This window comes from Diabrotica undecimpunctata, chromosome 7 (assembly GCF_040954645.1).
Source record: "Diabrotica undecimpunctata isolate CICGRU chromosome 7, icDiaUnde3, whole genome shotgun sequence".
NCBI classification, from domain to species: Eukaryota; Metazoa; Arthropoda; class Insecta; order Coleoptera; family Chrysomelidae; genus Diabrotica; species Diabrotica undecimpunctata.
Genome location: NC_092809.1, coordinates 120,118,464 through 120,135,859, shown reverse-complemented (window position 1 = coordinate 120,135,859; position 17,396 = coordinate 120,118,464). Strand labels below are relative to the sequence as shown.

The window sequence follows — 17,396 nt, the reverse complement described above, 5'->3', positions numbered from 1 at the left end:
TTTCGTATATATTCTAAATTGATAACCTATTGTATTTTGTATGATTATAACTGCGCAGAATAAACAGAAACTCAATTTTTACATTACACAACACAAAATTGTTTTATATAATATCGACTCATTCCTCTTGTTTTTTTTTTCAGATGGTTAAAATCGAAACCCCTCGGTAAGACTGATAATCATGGTAATTTGAAAATTACTGCGCCAAAAGTACAGAAAAGTTGATGATTTACTAAGAAGAAAACAAATTCTAATCAAAATAACATTCTGCATTTCTCAAAATTTATAAATTTTTATTTTACCCATAGTATCAGTATTCTGTTCTGTTTATTCGACATAGTAAATAAAAGTATAGTTTATTAAAAGTATTGTATATTTATATACTTGTAAAATTATTTTAATGTAATAGAAAGTATCAATGTTCTTTGTCAAAAGTTTTATACATATAAAAATTATTGTTTTGTTTATATATGTTATTATGTAAAAATATAGGTTTCATATGTTAAAAAGTCGTTTTCACGAATTATAAAAATATTTACCTCTCAAAATACCAATAAGACATAGTTATCTTCTTTTCTTCTTCATGTGCCATCTCCTCTAAGAAGGTAGGCAACCATCAGAAGTGCAGTTCAAGCTCTCAAATTGTTTAACCAGGAGATGCGTCTTCTTCCGCGACTCCTTCTACCCTGTATTCTTCCTTGCATTATTAATTGCAATAAGATATAACGCTCACCGCTCATAACATGTCCCAGATATTGCAGTTTTCTGACTTTAATTGTATTTAAAACCTCTTTATCTTTTCCCATTCTTCTCAACACCTCGACATTCGTGATTCTATCCACCCAACTTATTCTTAATATCCTTCTGTAGGCCCATAACTCGAAGGCTTCTAATCTGTCCGAAACATCTTTCTTTAATGTCCAAGCCTCCAACCCATAAAATAATACGGAGAACACGTAGCATCTCATAAGCTTTATCTTTAAAGAAATTGAAATGTCCCTGCTGCAGAGTACTTTTTTCAGTTTGTTGAAAGAATTTCTTGCCTGTCCTATTCTTGCCTTAATCTATTCTGTGTACTCATTATTTTCGTTAATTATTGTACCCAGATATTTATATTTTCCAACTTTTTTAACATGTTCTCCATGTATTGTTATGTTTTCTTGGCGCTGTTGGGCTTTTGTAATTACCATAAATTGTGTCTTTTTGTGTTTAGGGACAGTCCGTTTTCTTCACTGACTTCTACAACTCTGTCAACCATTTGTTGTAAATCCTCAAGACATTCCGCTAATAAAATAGTGTCGTCGGCAAACCGTATATTATTCATTGGTCGGCCATTAACTTTTATTCCCATAGTTAGTTCTTCTAGTGCTTCCTGGATTATTTCCTCTGAATACAAATTGAACAAAGTAGGAGACAGGACACAGCCCTGCCTGACGCCCCTCTCAATCTATATTTCATTTGAAAAGACGTTGTTCTCTTTTACCACAGCGATCTACCATAGTTATCTAGTTTATTTTAATATGAATGGTATCAATATCTTTTAATTAATAATTTTCAATGAACAATCACGTTAATAGTTACTGGTTAAAACGTCCAACAAAAAGTTGAACTAAGACTATTAATTAAGCACAGGGGCGGCTCGTGGTAATTTAAAAAGGGTGTTCAATTAAGGCATGTAATTGTAGAAACGCTGAATAAACAATGCCTCGCCCTTTTTCGTCTAAATTTGATATTATTTCCACAAGGAAACTGAATTCCTTTAGTTGGCTGTATACCATGAATCACAAAAATTTTTATTTAAAAAATTCCTTTATAAAAGTTATATTAATATAAACACCTTATTGGGCTACATCACAGAATGTTTTCGGAATAACTATTCCATCATTAGTGCTATCCTAAAATAATTATTACCATTACCAGTATTTATTCATTTTATTTATACAAAACATCCATTCTTTGATTTCATCGATAACACGAGCATTATTAAAGTCTGCAATTGTGGAAATCAATTCCTTTTCTATGCTTAACAAAGCAACTGAATTTAATCTGTTGTGCTGCATTGTATTTATCAGTAAAGATTTCATCCTTTTCAATGTAGAAAATGTTTCACTAAAACATTCGTTCAGGTCTCTATCGATAAGAGGTTGTAAAATTGTCAACACACTTCCCGTTTGTCATAAATAACACACAATTCACTAAGTTTTTCTTTCTAAAAAAAGTTATAGGTTCGCGTAATCATCGCGTAGATATCAAAATCGGTAGGAAAGTCTTTTTCATATTCGTTGAATTTTTCAGAAAAAAAAGTTTTTAGACAAAAGATGTTCTGTAAAATGAAACCCCTCTTTGGCCTAATTAGCTTTATTTGTGCAGAATATGATACTGACTGTGAGCGCTTCTTCGATGGTAATGATGATCTAAGTTACGAATATTTTAAATGGATTTGAAATTTTTTAAAAAGGTTTTCACAATGGGGCATTATTTGAGTGAAAAATGTAGGCCATGGAAGAAAATTGCATTATTTAAATATCCAAGCAACGCCTCTGCTTGGTTTATTGTGGTAAAATCATTCTTACTGCTCTCTAATATACTCTCTAGACATTTTTTTAGAAGCTCTTTGTTTTCAAAAATTGTTCTGACAGTTCGTGTGTTAAAATTCCATCTTGTTGCTGGTGCTGTCGGAACTATTTTTTTTTTCACTATGTCGTCTAGCATGCTAGTTATTTTTACTACTCTTGAAAAAAAAAGGCGTAAATGCATGCAAATTGGCAAAAACTACATTTGTATGAATACGAACAGTTGGCTACATTTGCATGAATACGAACACTTTTCTGTAATAGTAAATTAATAGTTTCAACAACGTCACCTTCCATTCCTGACATTACAGCCCCTCCATCATAGCTTTGACCTACTAACTGAGTTACGGAAATATTAAGCAGTTATAAGTCTTTTCTAATTTCGGTGGCTATATCACTGGTACTATCTGAAACTGGTTCTAAAAATTTCCGAAAACGTTCGTAAAGCTGCTGATTGGTAGAAACATCAATAGTTTCATCACACTGAAGGAATACAAACCGTTCCTCTGAAACCTGTTTTTTCATCTTTTTCTGGCAAACAGTTACATTAGCATCCAATGTATTATTTTGAACTGATTTTGACGTATCTTTAAAAACATTATTTCCCTGGAAATGTTGTATCACAGCCATATCGATTTCTGTTACAAAATCAATGAGGCTCTGTATGTTCCTGTATTTAAGCTTTCTGATGACTCGTCATGTCCCCGCAAAGCTATTTCGAATACGCCACAAAATTTTACACAATCGATAAGACTGGACAAAATGTAACGATTTTTTTAACTTGGTCGTAAAAGTCTTTTATTGATTTTCGATAGCCAGAATCTAATAATTGGTTAACATCAATATTGCCAATATCCGAGAGTTGCAATTCATTTTTTAAAGGAATTTGGGAAGAGCCGTGTTTTTTAATTTTTGTTGATAAGTGAGATAAATCCCGGACGCCCGTTTTTGTCCACTCCGAAGCAGTGGCGCACCGAGGGGGGTTTTAGGGTTAAACCCCCCCAGGACCCTATTCCGACACTGTTACTTACACATTTTAACGACTCAAAATGGAGGTAACACCATAAAAAAAATTTTGGTGACCAACCAAAGCCCCCCCCCCCCAGAGGCAAATTCTAGGTGCGCTACTGCTCCGAAGGAATAGTTTCATTCCTTGAAAACACCGAACATGGAAAACAAAACAAAGAATGTAGTTTATCACTCCCGCACAACCATGAAGTTTTTCTGTATTGTTCAACTTTAAAACAATGTTTAAACTTTTTGTTTCTTATGGCACATTCTTGTACCAAGTTTATCTCCGGCCGAGGTGGTCCATTCTTTTTTATCATCTTCAAAGCTATTTACGTTTTCTGTTATAAACTCCACTAAATAAGGCTCCTTTCTAAAACTACTAATATTGTATTTAAGATGTAACTAAATCCCACAACAGAAAATACCAAACTGTGAATCGAAACGCTCCGGTCTCTTTGTGCAATGCACAAATCCTCACTGTTTTAAATAGGCGAATCGCTGGTCTCGCGGATTTTAAGATCTCTCTTTCTAACTAATGGGTTACTGTCTACTGTCTGGGTCCAATTTTAATTCCGTACTTGGCACGTTCATCCAGCCTCGTAGTGCAAATAAATTTGATTAATAAATAAAGTTATATTTTAATGATACTATGGTATAAGATTTAAAAATATATATATTTGAATAATACTATACTATTTATGAGATTTTAAAAAACTGTATTTTAATGAAATTTTATTGGGTATTCACTGCACAAGTGAACCAATGGAGAAACCGCCCCTGTTAAAGCAGTAGGATAAGGATTTCGCCAAAGTCTTCAAGAGTAAAGTGCTGGAAGAGTTTGGAGGAACATATACGGTAAATAATTGGTGTGAAGCCAACAGCAAAGTTTTGATACTAGTGGGAGAAGAAGTATTAGGAAAAACATCTGGTAAAAGGCCTCCTATGGACAAAGAAACTTAATGCTAGAACGATGAAGTGAAAAAGAATGTTAAAGATAAGAAAAAGGATAGAAAGAGGTATGGGATGTCTAAAACAGGGGCAGATACGGATACTTAGAAGGTAGCAAAGCGAGCTGTAGCTATTGCTAAGAAACAATCGTCTGCAAAGCTGTATGAAGAGTTAGAAACATCCGAAAAGACGCAAAGGCTCTCCAGCATTGCTTAAGTAAGGGACAAGTCATCAAAGAGCTTGGCTCGCGTGGGGCAGATTGAGTGTGCAGAACAGATGTTAAAATAAAGGAAATATATTAAGAGTACTTTAGAAAGTTACTAAATGAAGAACATCAGAGAAGAGACAAAGGATAAGGGGCCCAAATGAGAATATAATACCGGGGATAACGAGAGAGGAGGTTGTCAAGGTTTTAGTATGACTGGTAGGCAGAAGAAATACCCGTGGAGGTTTGGAAGGCTCCAGGAGAGGAAGGAATTGATGTGTTGTGACAAATGATAAGTATGATATATATGAGGAAGAAAGGATGCACAATGCAATGGAGGGAGAGCGAAAAGAATAAAAGTAAACATCCAAACATTAGTGAAAATATGTCCAAAAGTATCCATCATATTTGAATAATCACAATATTACTTATTTGTCAAAATTAAATACAGTCCATCTAATTTACAAACCGTTGCACATCATTATCTACGTCAGAGATCGAAGAAAAAATCCTGAATCCATTTTAAATCAAATAGGTCACATAATTATTATTATACTCTTTACAACGACTATTTAAATTCTTACGTGACATTTTTGAAATAAAACACACTAATTTTGTTCTAAAAAGCACAGATTTTATTAAATAGGTAAAAATATAGAACAAGAGGTATTCACTTTAAAATTTAAAATAATAAAGTACAAAAAGTGTCAACACCGCAACTGTCAAATAAGTGTTACCAATTTATGCCAAAATTTCACCTTCGTTCGATTACAGTTACAGTGTGTTCCGAGCAAATGTTCTTCATGAAAATGCTTTATAATGAATTTATACAAATTAAATGAAACATATTGTTGTCTATTTGTTTAAGTTAACATTAATAGAAATCTTTAAATATTAGTTCTACGCGTATATAATAAAATATGTCTAGTGGCTGTAATGCCAGTGTACTCGGCAAAGTGATTCTAAAAAAGAACACACCTACCGCCTAAATATTTCGTGTTGGTATCATGTGACGTCACGGGCTATGACGCCGATGACGTGCAACGGTTTTTAAATTAGATGGACTGTAAGAATGTACGTTTCTAAAACCACAAATATCTTATTTACATACCTGAACTAACAGAAGCGCTGTCACCCGTATTTCCCGGAGTGTGCGACGTCGTGCTATCGGCAACGGACTTATATTTGGTACAGTTTTTAGGAACACTCTCCATGCATTTTTCGTGACAACTATAGCCACAGTCGATACATCGCATACCAGTCTACAAATAAAACAAAAATGTATTTGTCAAAACGAATGATAGGTACACCGCTTTAGTGATTACGTACCTTAACGGGACCCCAAAGCAAATTTGAGCAAAAATCGCAGTACGTCGGAGTTGTGCAATTGTACCGTTCAAATCTGTGCGGATGAGAATAAATAAGGGAGCTCTCTGTTGCTCCAACCATTTTACCTCTCATTAGTATTTCCAAAGTAGATCTTTTATGAACTAATCTACCATGGGATCTTACTAGGGCAGTGCTAAAGGAAGCATGGCGCTGAAAATAAATATTCATGTAAGTACAGTTAACGTATTATGGTGATGTTTAGTCGCACAGGTTTAAAAAAAAACAGGTAATTATTTTTTCAAGAGAGGGTACGCCTCAAAATGCCCAATTTTTTGTGAACTATGTCGAACAAACTATGACTAGTTTTAGAGGAAATGTGGTTGTACCGACACATTATTAGCGTATTTTGGACCGTCACATGTCACCAAATTGCAGGTATTACACACGGAATTCAAAAAGTAACACAAATACTGAGCACATTTAAACAAAGAAAACTTGAATATCTAGGCAACATATTAAGACACGATACGTACCGCCTACTTCAATCAATTATCCAGGAAAAAATAGATAGTAGGCGAGGGCCAGACAGAAGAAGACACTAGAGACTCCAAAATTTGCGGAAATGGTTCGGTCGAACTATTTAGAAGTGCCATAAGCAAGATGAGAATTTTCCAATTTAATAGAAAACGGACGAGAAAATATCGAGTAAGTTATATAGAAGTAGCTATATTTTGCATCATATTTACTGAACAAGATATTGCAATTTTAGAGGTACCCGAATTCTGCCACAAATATACAGATGCCAACCCTCTGCTAAATACAGATTCACTGTTTGTACTCCGAAACATAAAACAGGTCTATTCAACTTACACTATTCGCGAGTCTGAGAGAAATGATACTTACTGTAAGAGAATCAGTTAGTGGTATTTCAAGTTTATCCCACAAAACCCTCCATTTTTGTGGTAAATGACCCAACTCTGATTCTAATTTATGTATTTCTTCCAGAAGATGACTAAACGCATCTGGAACTGACTTGTGGACATTATCATAGCTAAAAAAATATATGTTTGATTAATTTAATATGTAACTAATATTATAATGAATTTAATATTGTTCCAGTGAATAATTTTGGTCCTGCCTTGAAATATTATTTCTAAATTCTGCTCGGTATTCTTCTATTATTTTATATACGTAGTTATTTTATAATAACAAATATTTAAATATAAAACAAACTTTCCACACGTTTAATAACTAAATATGGCTTACCCAAAAGAAACAATTTTTCTAGATTGCGAAATTCCATCGGCTGCTTCAGCTTCTTCTTCTTGTTGGTAATCCATTTGAATAGTTTCCGGATCATAACTTGGTCCATATCGCAAATCTTCGTCCAAATAATAATTCCAAATTTCTAAACACGGTAGATATGACTGTGGTCTTAGAATCGGGTGTTCAAAATCTGGAGTATACATAAAGTTGAAAAATCTTGGGTTTCTAGCATGATTTTTGTCAATATAATCAAAAACGCTTTGTCCTAAATTACACCCTTGAGAAGAAGACGCAATTCTCCCGCCAGGATAGATGTTCTCGTCGTCGGAAACAGTGTCGACACTTTTATGATGAGAGGTTAGGGAACCGCGCTTATCTTCAACTGCAGCAACACCACTTTCAACCTATAAATAAGACAAAATATATTGTCAAAAAATAATAATTTTAAAGTGATTTAAATTTGTTTTCGACTGCTTAACAACATTTGGTCTTCCCAACAATTCCCATCACTATGGAGACAATCCCTAACGATTCCTATCAAAAAAGGCGATCAATCTCCAAACACGTTAAACTCATTCATGCCAATCTCTCTCACCTGTACATTATGTAAACTTCTAGAAAAAATGGTTAGTAAAAGATTACTTTGGTACCTTGAACAAAATAATATTCTCGACCAAATTCAATCAGGCTTCAGACCAAATCGATACACCATGGACAATCTTCTATTTCTTCAATCCAAAATTGTGCATGCGCTATCGAACAAAAATGAAGTACATAATTGCAATCTACCTTGACATCGAAAGCGCTTTTGACTCTATACCGATTTCTGTGATACTAAACAAACTAAGTCAAACTTTTTCACAGATCGATCCTTTAAAGTAATTACTAACGGCAAAACATCCTTACATCATACAACCGAAAACGGTGTCCCACAAGGGTCTGTTCTAAGCAGCACACTATTTCTCCTTAGTATAAACGATTTAAGTTCCTTCATAAATGATCCTGTACAAAGTGGAATATATTCTGACGACATAATATTATTCTGGCATGGAAAGGTCACATCTACCACAAACACTTTACTACAGAACATGGTAAATAAGATAAACAACTGGGCCAGTCAATCCGGCCTTAACTTATCCAAGTATAAAGTTATTCATTTTACCAGAATACAAAACACGCAATCTCCAACCATTTCTCTGAATGGAAATTTTCTTCAAGTAGTAGATCAAATAAAGTTTCTCGGCATTATTTTTGATAAAAAACTTTCCTGGCCACACATTCGAGAACTTAAGGGCAGCCTTCAAAAAATGAATCTCTTTAAATCACTAGCTCATTATAGTTGGGGAGCCGATCAGGAAACACTACTAAAAATATACCGAGCTCTTATCTGCTCCAAACTTGACGATAGTGTCCTCTACATGTCCTCAAGTAAATCACTACTATGTTCACTAAATATAGTCCAAAATACTTCTCTTCGACTCTGTCTAGGAGCATTCAGATCCAGTCCGATGGAAAGCATTCACAAAGAATCTTTCGAACCTTCAGTTCATCTAAAACGACAGCAACTTCTACTGTTTTTCACTAAAGTTTCAGTAAATCCCACAAACCCCACAAGAAATCTCATCTGTAATAGACAGTTACCAGTTACTAATAATTCTAGAATGGTACCGTCCACTATACAAATGTTAATTCCTTATTTAGATAATATCAATCTGTTGTCCACCACCCCTTTCAGGGTCACTCAAACTCCTCCATGGATATGCAAACTTCCGAATCTTAATATCGAATTATCCGAATATAATAATGAAATATAACCTTCCACAATCAAACAAAGATTCCATGAATACTACATCAATGCAACTTCGATAAGATCCTTTACTCAGACGCATCTAAGAGTGAAAAAAGGTTTTGGTGCTGTTACAACAACTACAACTACTGTCAACTTGAATACTACAAGCTGTGAAAAATCCACTCAAAGACAATAAAACTATAGCAATCTATACTTACTCTTTATCATCGATGCACTCCATAAGAAATTTACATTCTATCCACCCAATAGTTCAAGAAATCCAGAGTATATGTAATCGTCTTCAAACTAATGGAATTACAGTAAGAATTTTGTGGGTCATATCACATATTGGTATCAAAGGTAATTAAAAAGCCAATCTAGCAGCAAAATAAGCCTGTACTCTAAACTCTAAACAAAGATTCAAACATCATCAGATCTAAAAAGAACACTCAAACAAAAAATAATGGTTCTTTGGAATGATCATTGGAAAATAAGCAATACCAAGTTAAGCGTTCTCCAATAAAACATTTTCTACCACCAGCTCCCACCAATGAAAAGAAAAGACAAATCTATTACTGGGAGATTCAGAATAGGGCACACACGCCTTACACATGGACACATAATGAATTTCAGCAATCAGATTTTGTGCCAGTACTGCAACACCACGACCTCCGTAAAACACGTACTTCTTGACTGTTAACACTAACTAACGGCCAGAAATAAATACAATCTTGGTAACAACCCAAAAGACATTCTTCTCGCAAACAGCAGCAACTATAAAAATGTATTATTAACTTTTTAAGAAACACAAAGCTATACAATTTAATTAAAAAAAAATGTATTCCAAAAAGTGTATTGTAGCTAATATTGTCCCCATTGTAAAAGTATTAAAAAAATGTAAATTGTACCTGTGTCAATGACCACTAGCAGTCGAGACACATATTTCAAAATAGAAAAAAATTGTTTTAGTGTATAACAAATGGAAATGTGCATATCTTACCCGTTCTAATTCACAGTCAAAAAGGAAAGTTCTAAATCTACAAGATACTGAGTGGTAGGCGAGAAACTTTAAATAATAATCACTAAATTCAAAAGCCAACGGATACTGCTTTTGGATCTGATGAACGACATCGAGGAACTGAAGAAACGTCGGCGCAAATCCACCAGTTTGGGAATTGGCATTTAAATTACTTCTATGACTAAATCTATGTCCGAAACCTATCCATTCTTTTTCGACCAATACCCGGAAACCTTCCATTGTGCGATATTGAGGATCTAAACAAATTTGAGCTATCGATGAGACTTGTGCGGTTATATCACATCCTTCTTCTAGACAAATTGCTACCGAAGAACCTTGAAGGTCTAGGAGGTCTACTACAGCTCCAGAAAGTTGCATAATGTTCTGGATCTGTTGTAACCATTCGGAATTTTCAATTAACCTACAAAAAACCGATTAACTTTACATATCGATACATCACCTCAATAACGTAACAAGTATAAAATTAGAATATTTAAGAAAACGAAATTTCGTATTTTATATTCTATATATTTTTTCAATTTTCATTTTTTATGAACGAAAATAAGTAATTCAGTTTTATAGGACTGTAGAACAGTTTAGTGCATGAAAATATTTAGATAATATTTGTTTAAACTAACTTAAACTTTAGTGACATTGTTACACTATTAAACTAAACTTTTTTCTTTAATTACGACATTAAGTCTGGTGACTATAGGATTTGAAATAAAATTAACTTGTTAGAAAATTAAACTTTTAATTTGAACCAAAATTAAATAAATACAAATTATTTAGAGTCGGACTCAGGCCCCTCCTCTACTCCATCTTTTTCCGGTAAATGTTGGTAAAATGACCAATAAACTTATCTAATAGCATTTTCCTTACAAAGATCCAGTAGATCTTTCTTTTTATTTTTATCGATTGAAGGGCTTTTTTGAAGGCTGGTTTTAGCTGGATTTCCTTATTTTGTCCTTGGTTCCTAAGTTCTTTATTATTTAGTTTGATGTCAATAGTTTTGAAAGTATCTTGTGCATAAGAAGTTTTATAAAAAATTATAATCGGGTGCATTTTTTCTATTTTGATAATGTTTAAGTGATTCCAAATACTTAACTTTTTCTTTTTCTGTATTTTTACTGAAATTTTTACCCATTTCGCTACTTAGTGACTTTAAATCACAAAAATCTTGAGTGCAAATTTCATTCACATTGTAGGAAATCCCAGTTTTTTTTGCTGATTTGAGTATACTTGCCCATTGTGCAGGGACGTAAATTGGACAACTTTTAATAACACGCTTTTTCTCTCTTTCTATGGTGGGATGCATGCACACCTTCATTTTGTGTGTGAACTTTCTCTAAAAATGTGTGTGTAATTGTCTTGATTTTGTTGACATGCATCACACAGAACAGGTACATACAAACCAAAAATTTATTTTTATTTTGCCCTGCGCAGTTATCAGAGTGCCTATCAAAATAGGCAAGGAACCGCAGTTCTATGGCACAACAGGAAAACACTCACTGCACAATGAAACAAGCGAGAATGGGGAGTTTTTGATAAATTTTGCCACCAGTAAAAACATGGTCATAAGCTCCACATGCTTCCCACATAAAGACATACACAAAATGACGTGGATCTCACCAGATGGAACCACAACCAATCAAATTGACCATGTGATGATAGACAAAAGGGCAGCCAGTAGTATCTCTGATGTGAGAACACGACGAGGAGCATGCTGTGGATCAGACCATCTTTTACTGCAAACCAAATTTAGGTGCAGAGTTAACAGAGAAAGAAACGAAAGACAACAAAGAACAAACAAACTAGACCTGGAAAAACTGAAGACTCAGGAATGTAGAGAGAAGTTCGAGCAAGAAGTCACAAATGAGCTAAGGACACAAGAACTGCACTCCATAGAGAGCAAATGGAATAATATCAAAACAGCAGTGCTGACAGCAGCAGCGTCCACCGTGGGAAACAAGAAAAAGAAGAAAAGAGGAACATGGTTTGATGACGAGTGCAGGCAAGCGATAGAAGAAAGAAACGAAGCGCACAAAATGTACATAACAAGAAGAACACGGGAAAGACGAACATCATTTGAAGTCGCAAGACGGAAAGCAGACAAGATATGCAGAAACAAAAAGAGAGCTTATGAAAATGGACAAATAGAAGAAATGGAACAAAATTTCAAAAAAAAACGAAACTAGAGGAGCTTACGAATACCTAAAAAAGATAAAAAGTGGATATAAACCTCAAACAAGCCTATGCAAAGATGAAAGTGGGCAAATAATCAGTGACCAACAGAAAGTCACAGAAACCTGGAAGCATTATTTTCAGACCCTACTTGGAACACAAGTAGATATGGAAGATGAAATGGGTACGAACCATGTAGAAGAGAACGAAGTTGAAATAGAAGCTCCAACCATAGAGGAAGTTCTCGAAGCTATTAAGGCCCAGAAAAACAATAAAGCCCCGGGAGTTGACGAGATTCCAGCAGAACTGTATAAGGTAGGTGGCAACCACCTATCAAGTCATATCCACGCGCTTATCAAAGAAATATGGCAAGAAGAGAAAATACCCGACGAATGGAAGAAAAGTATAGTATGCCCAATCTATAAAAAAGGAGACAAACTCCAGTGCAAAAACTACCGTGGAATTTCTCTACTATGTACAGCGTATAAAGTCCTCAAGTATATTATAAACCAGCGACTCCAACCACTAGCAGAAAATATTATTGGAGAATATCAGACGGGCTTCAGACGGGGAAGATCGACAATGGATCAAATATTTACAGTCAAGCAGGTCTTGAGCAAATCGTGGGAACACGACATTGATGTTCACAACGTGTTTGTAGACTTCAAACAGGCATACGATTCAGTCAAAAGGGACAGACTATACTATATATTGGCAGAATTAGCAATACCACATAAGCTGATTAGACTCATTAAAGCCACAATGGATGAAACTCAGGCATGTGTACGAATACAAAACAACCGGACAGACTTTTTCAAAATCTCGCAGGGACTAAAGCAGGGAGATGGGCTGGCACCAACATTGTTTAACCTAGCACTGGAGTATGCGGTTAGGCAAATGCAAACTGGACGAGAAAACCTACTGACCAATAAAACGGTTCAACTGGCTGCCTACGCCGATGATATTAATATTATGAGTAGAACATCAACAGGAGCACAGGAAGCATACGCAGAGTTAAAAACACAAACGAAAAGGCTAGGTCTGGAAATTAACACAGAAAAAACAAAAATAATGGTACAGACGAGAAGAAATATAATCCCACAAAACATTATGCATGAAGATGACATTGAAACGGTTGGAAAGTTTACATACCTGGGAGTAGAAATATATGCCGATGGAGCAGAGGATGGAGAAATACGAAAAAGGATAACGCAGGCAAACAAAGCTTATTTTGCCCTCTCCCATATATTTCGGTCTAAAAGTGTCCACCGAAATACAAAGATGAGAATCTATAAAACTTTAATTCGGCCAATAGCATGTTATGGCAGCGAAGCATGGGTCCTGAAAGAAACATCCAAAAACAAACTCGACACATTCGAAAGAAAAGTACTGAGGAGAATACTAGGACCTGTGAGGGAAAACGGAATCTTCAGAATTCGATATAACAACGAGCTCTATCAACTGTATAAGGAAACACCCCTGTCAGACTTCATTAGAATACAAAGATTGCAATGGGCCGGACATGTGATACGAATGGGAGAGGATAGGCTACCAAAACGAGCACTGAACGCCAGAATGCAGGGAAAGAGACCAGTTGGAAAGCCAAGAAAGCGCTGGGAAGACACAGTAAGCAGCGACGCACAAGCACTTTTAGGAGTCCGTGTATGGAGAAGAGCAGACACAGACAGACAAGGGTGGAGGCAAAAAATAAAGGAGGCCAAGGCTCATTTTGGGCTGTAGTGCCGTAGAAGAAGAGTTATCAGAGTAGAAAATGGCACGTTCTCCTTTGCATGCTTCACTTTTCAAAACATTATATATACAGCTACCAATTTCATTGGCCCCCCTCTTTGCAATTCCTTCATGCCAGAAAAAGCGGTATCCAATTTTTGATTTTATGTCAAACACGCTGAAGTTGTAACTAGACAGTCTCCGTTTATAATAGAAACTACTAATTTCACAACAAGGAGTAGGGAGAACAGCTCGAAGATCAAAACACAACACTTGAACGTTTTCAGCTGATTGCAAATCTTGAATCTTTTCTTGTAGGCTTAAATCTTTCTCACTTAAATGCGCTTCATATTTGCTTCTCAGTTCATTTTTCTGTTCATCTTTTCCATTTGTGTAACTAGTGCATAAACTGCATTGGTCTTTTTTGAGAATGTGAGAAACGATGTTAGTCTCCGTATTCAATATTTTTGAATACATAGAAATTTTGGCAATCTGTTTATTATTTAATGTACAGCTTTCCGCGTAAAGGCGATACATAGTAGAAATGTTCAGACTTCCATCTAGATATTCTTTGTTTGTCCGCTCTCGGCAGTAATGTGATTTCTTCCTCGGAAATTAATTGATGTGGTCTCTTATTGCTTGAAGTACTTCTTCTTTGATCCTTTTTTGTTTCCCATGTATTCCTTGTTGATCAGTTAATAAACAGCCTTGCTTATCTTTCTTTTTAGTTGTTGTAAAAATAGTGTAAATATTGTTGATGGCTAATGTATTCTTGAAGAAAGTTTTACATACTTGAATACTTCTTTATCTTCGACTCTGAAAGTATATTTTAGATTTTTAGATCTATTACTACCTTCTTTTGTAGTTCTGTATACTGGCGTTATTTCAGAAATATGTATGTGCATTAATGAAGCCATGAAGCCTCTTTGCCTGTCAATTGAACCCAATTGCCAGTAAGCTTTAAAAATATTTCTACGTTGATCTTCAGATATTTTAGTTGCACATTTCAGTCGGCACTTATCGTTACATGAAGTTAACATTTTTCTTTTTTTAATTTTCTTATTTGCTACCTTGATATACTCTTCTTCCAAATTTCGTTTTCTCTTCTTGATATTTTTTCCCCAGTTTTCAGAATCACTTAATATTTTCCTTTAAATTCACATTTACAATGTTGTCGTCACTGTCTACCTCTGAATTACTAGACATTAAAGGGACATTCCCATCATAATCGGCCGGCGGTACGTGATTTTTATATGCGATGCTGTCGTCACTGTCTTCAACAATACTATTCGTATCACCATACTAGAACAGATAATAAAAATATAATTACTTACGTATAGTAAATTTTATTACAATTTACCAAAATAAAAATCTAATACATACCTGATTACTTTCGTCTGTAGATTTAGTACTATTTATCTCTTGTAAATTATCATCAGGCAATAAACTATTGTCTTCTAAATCAAACAAGTTGTTAGATAAACAATTTAATAATGCCTCCACATTATTATTTCTGATAATTTTTTCGATTACTACATTACCATCAGTATCCGGAGGTGGTCTTGATGATTCTCTCTACAATTTCACATATTTTCAGTGTACGTTTATTATATTCTTAGTTTTTGAATGATAATTTATAACTTTAATTTATAATTTATAAAAAGTAGGGTTATGTTTAATTTTGTTGCATAAAAACTTTCTTACCACTGCATTTTCGTTGATTTCTTGAACGCTGGTTCTTGCCAAATATAATATGAATGCACCACGGGAGTCAAAAGGCTTTTTATTAATGTTAGTTAATTTAAATTCACTCATTTTTAGAGAAAGATATAACAACTAAGAAACCACGTGTCACATTGAAAAATAATACTTCTTGTTCAATACTGTAACAAGTCAAGTTGTTACACTATTGAACTAAAACATTTATAAATTTGGACTTATTTCAGTATTGAAATTGGTAGAGATATGTATTACGAATGCCATGATTGCAATAACTAAAATTTGAATTTCTTTGACTTGTTACGCTATTGAACTGAGGTATCAATATTATGGAAAGCAAATGACAGTTTCGGAATTGTTACTAAGTACTATTGACAGAGTTGCGATATACTTTTAGTATAGGAAGTAAAATTACTACTACAAATATCTTACCTATGAAAACTATGTTCAGGCTCAGCATTTTGAGAACTAGGAATACATGCGCGCATTAACTTCTTAAACGCTGTCTTGGTATGTCTAATATCATAGTATTCAACTGGAATAAATTCAGTTTTGGGTGCCGATTCTATCTTAATTCCTTTCATTTGAGCTTTTTCACCGAGAATATAGAGAGCAGCCTTTTGCAATGTATGAACTCCATCCACGCCAGCTTCGACATCAGCACTGTGGCGTAAGTTTACTTTTCCAGATTGGCCAGGTGCCAATGAAGCTTGAGATGGTTGGCGGCGATCTTTCAGAGAGCCCCATCGGCCAAAATTCTTCGGCCCTTTGCCACCGGACGAACGAGGGAACGCTCTAAACATAAAAAGGTAAATATAAAACTTCTGTATACGCAATAAAATCAAACCAAATAATTACAATATTAAACTTATTTAAATTTACTATTTTTATTGCTGAATACAAGGTTAATGTAAAAAGTTTTCAGCTTATACTACAGAAAATCACTGTGTGTTGTTTCACATACTTGGAAAAATGTATTCCAACAGTAAATTTAATTCATAATGTATAAGGACTCGACACTTACACCAAAGAATATGGACGCATATAGAAGGATGTTTCACTGTTATTTTTGAGCGTCGGCAAAGGTTGATCGCACGTTATGAAAAAGAACAGAATGACAGTGACAGGTGGATCAAGATTTTAGTACCACTAGGGACCGGCCATGTCAACGCTATTATTGCTTCTAAAATATGAAAGAGTGGGGCAACAAATGCAACTTTAGATATTTTTATATGTAGATGCCGCGTGGTCGTAGAATAGGATTAAATTTTTGCGTTTTATAACATTTTTTAAAGAAAATAATATTAAAAATTAATATAATATAATATAATATAATATATAATATTATAATTAATATTATAAATTAATTTTTTTAGAAAAAATATTATGATTTAAATTTTTAATTGAAATATGTACAAATCTACAAATAATATAATTAAAACTCTCTTCTTATAAACTACAAATAAAATTAATTAAAAATCAATCACCGGGAGATAAAGCTCAAAAAATTGTAAGGTATTTCGATAAAAAAACAATTCCTGATCCTGTTAGTACGCTAGAATTGCTTTTTAGCACATGCACCAAACATTACAAACATCATTAATAGAAGACTACAACCTCTCACGG

The 17,396-nt window shown here is 34.3% G+C and overlaps 2 protein-coding genes across 3 annotated transcripts in view; one reads left to right on the top strand and one right to left on the bottom strand.

Moving 5' to 3' along the window:
* Positions 1-482, top strand: part of Cog3 (conserved oligomeric Golgi complex subunit 3) — an 87,943-nt gene extending 87,461 nt beyond the window's left edge. Inside the window, exon 6 of one of the 2 annotated variants that reach the window (XR_011951438.1) lies at positions 144-482. The gene's annotated coding sequence lies outside the window, so the exon portion shown is untranslated. The remainder of the gene's footprint in view (positions 1-143) is intronic. The other variant, XR_011951439.1, reaches the window with a different exon arrangement.
* Sbf (SET domain binding factor) overlaps positions 1-17,396 on the bottom strand; it is an 82,837-nt gene that overhangs the window by 8,060 nt on the left and 57,381 nt on the right. The window contains exons 16-21 of the mRNA XM_072538081.1: positions 16,203-16,565; positions 10,122-10,560; positions 7,333-7,736; positions 6,970-7,117; positions 6,067-6,276; positions 5,849-5,999 (exon numbers count right to left, since the gene is read on the bottom strand). Of these exons, the coding sequence (XP_072394182.1) occupies positions 5,849-5,999; positions 6,067-6,276; positions 6,970-7,117; positions 7,333-7,736; positions 10,122-10,560; positions 16,203-16,565 (1,715 nt within the window). The remainder of the gene's footprint in view (positions 1-5,848; positions 6,000-6,066; positions 6,277-6,969; positions 7,118-7,332; positions 7,737-10,121; positions 10,561-16,202; positions 16,566-17,396) is intronic.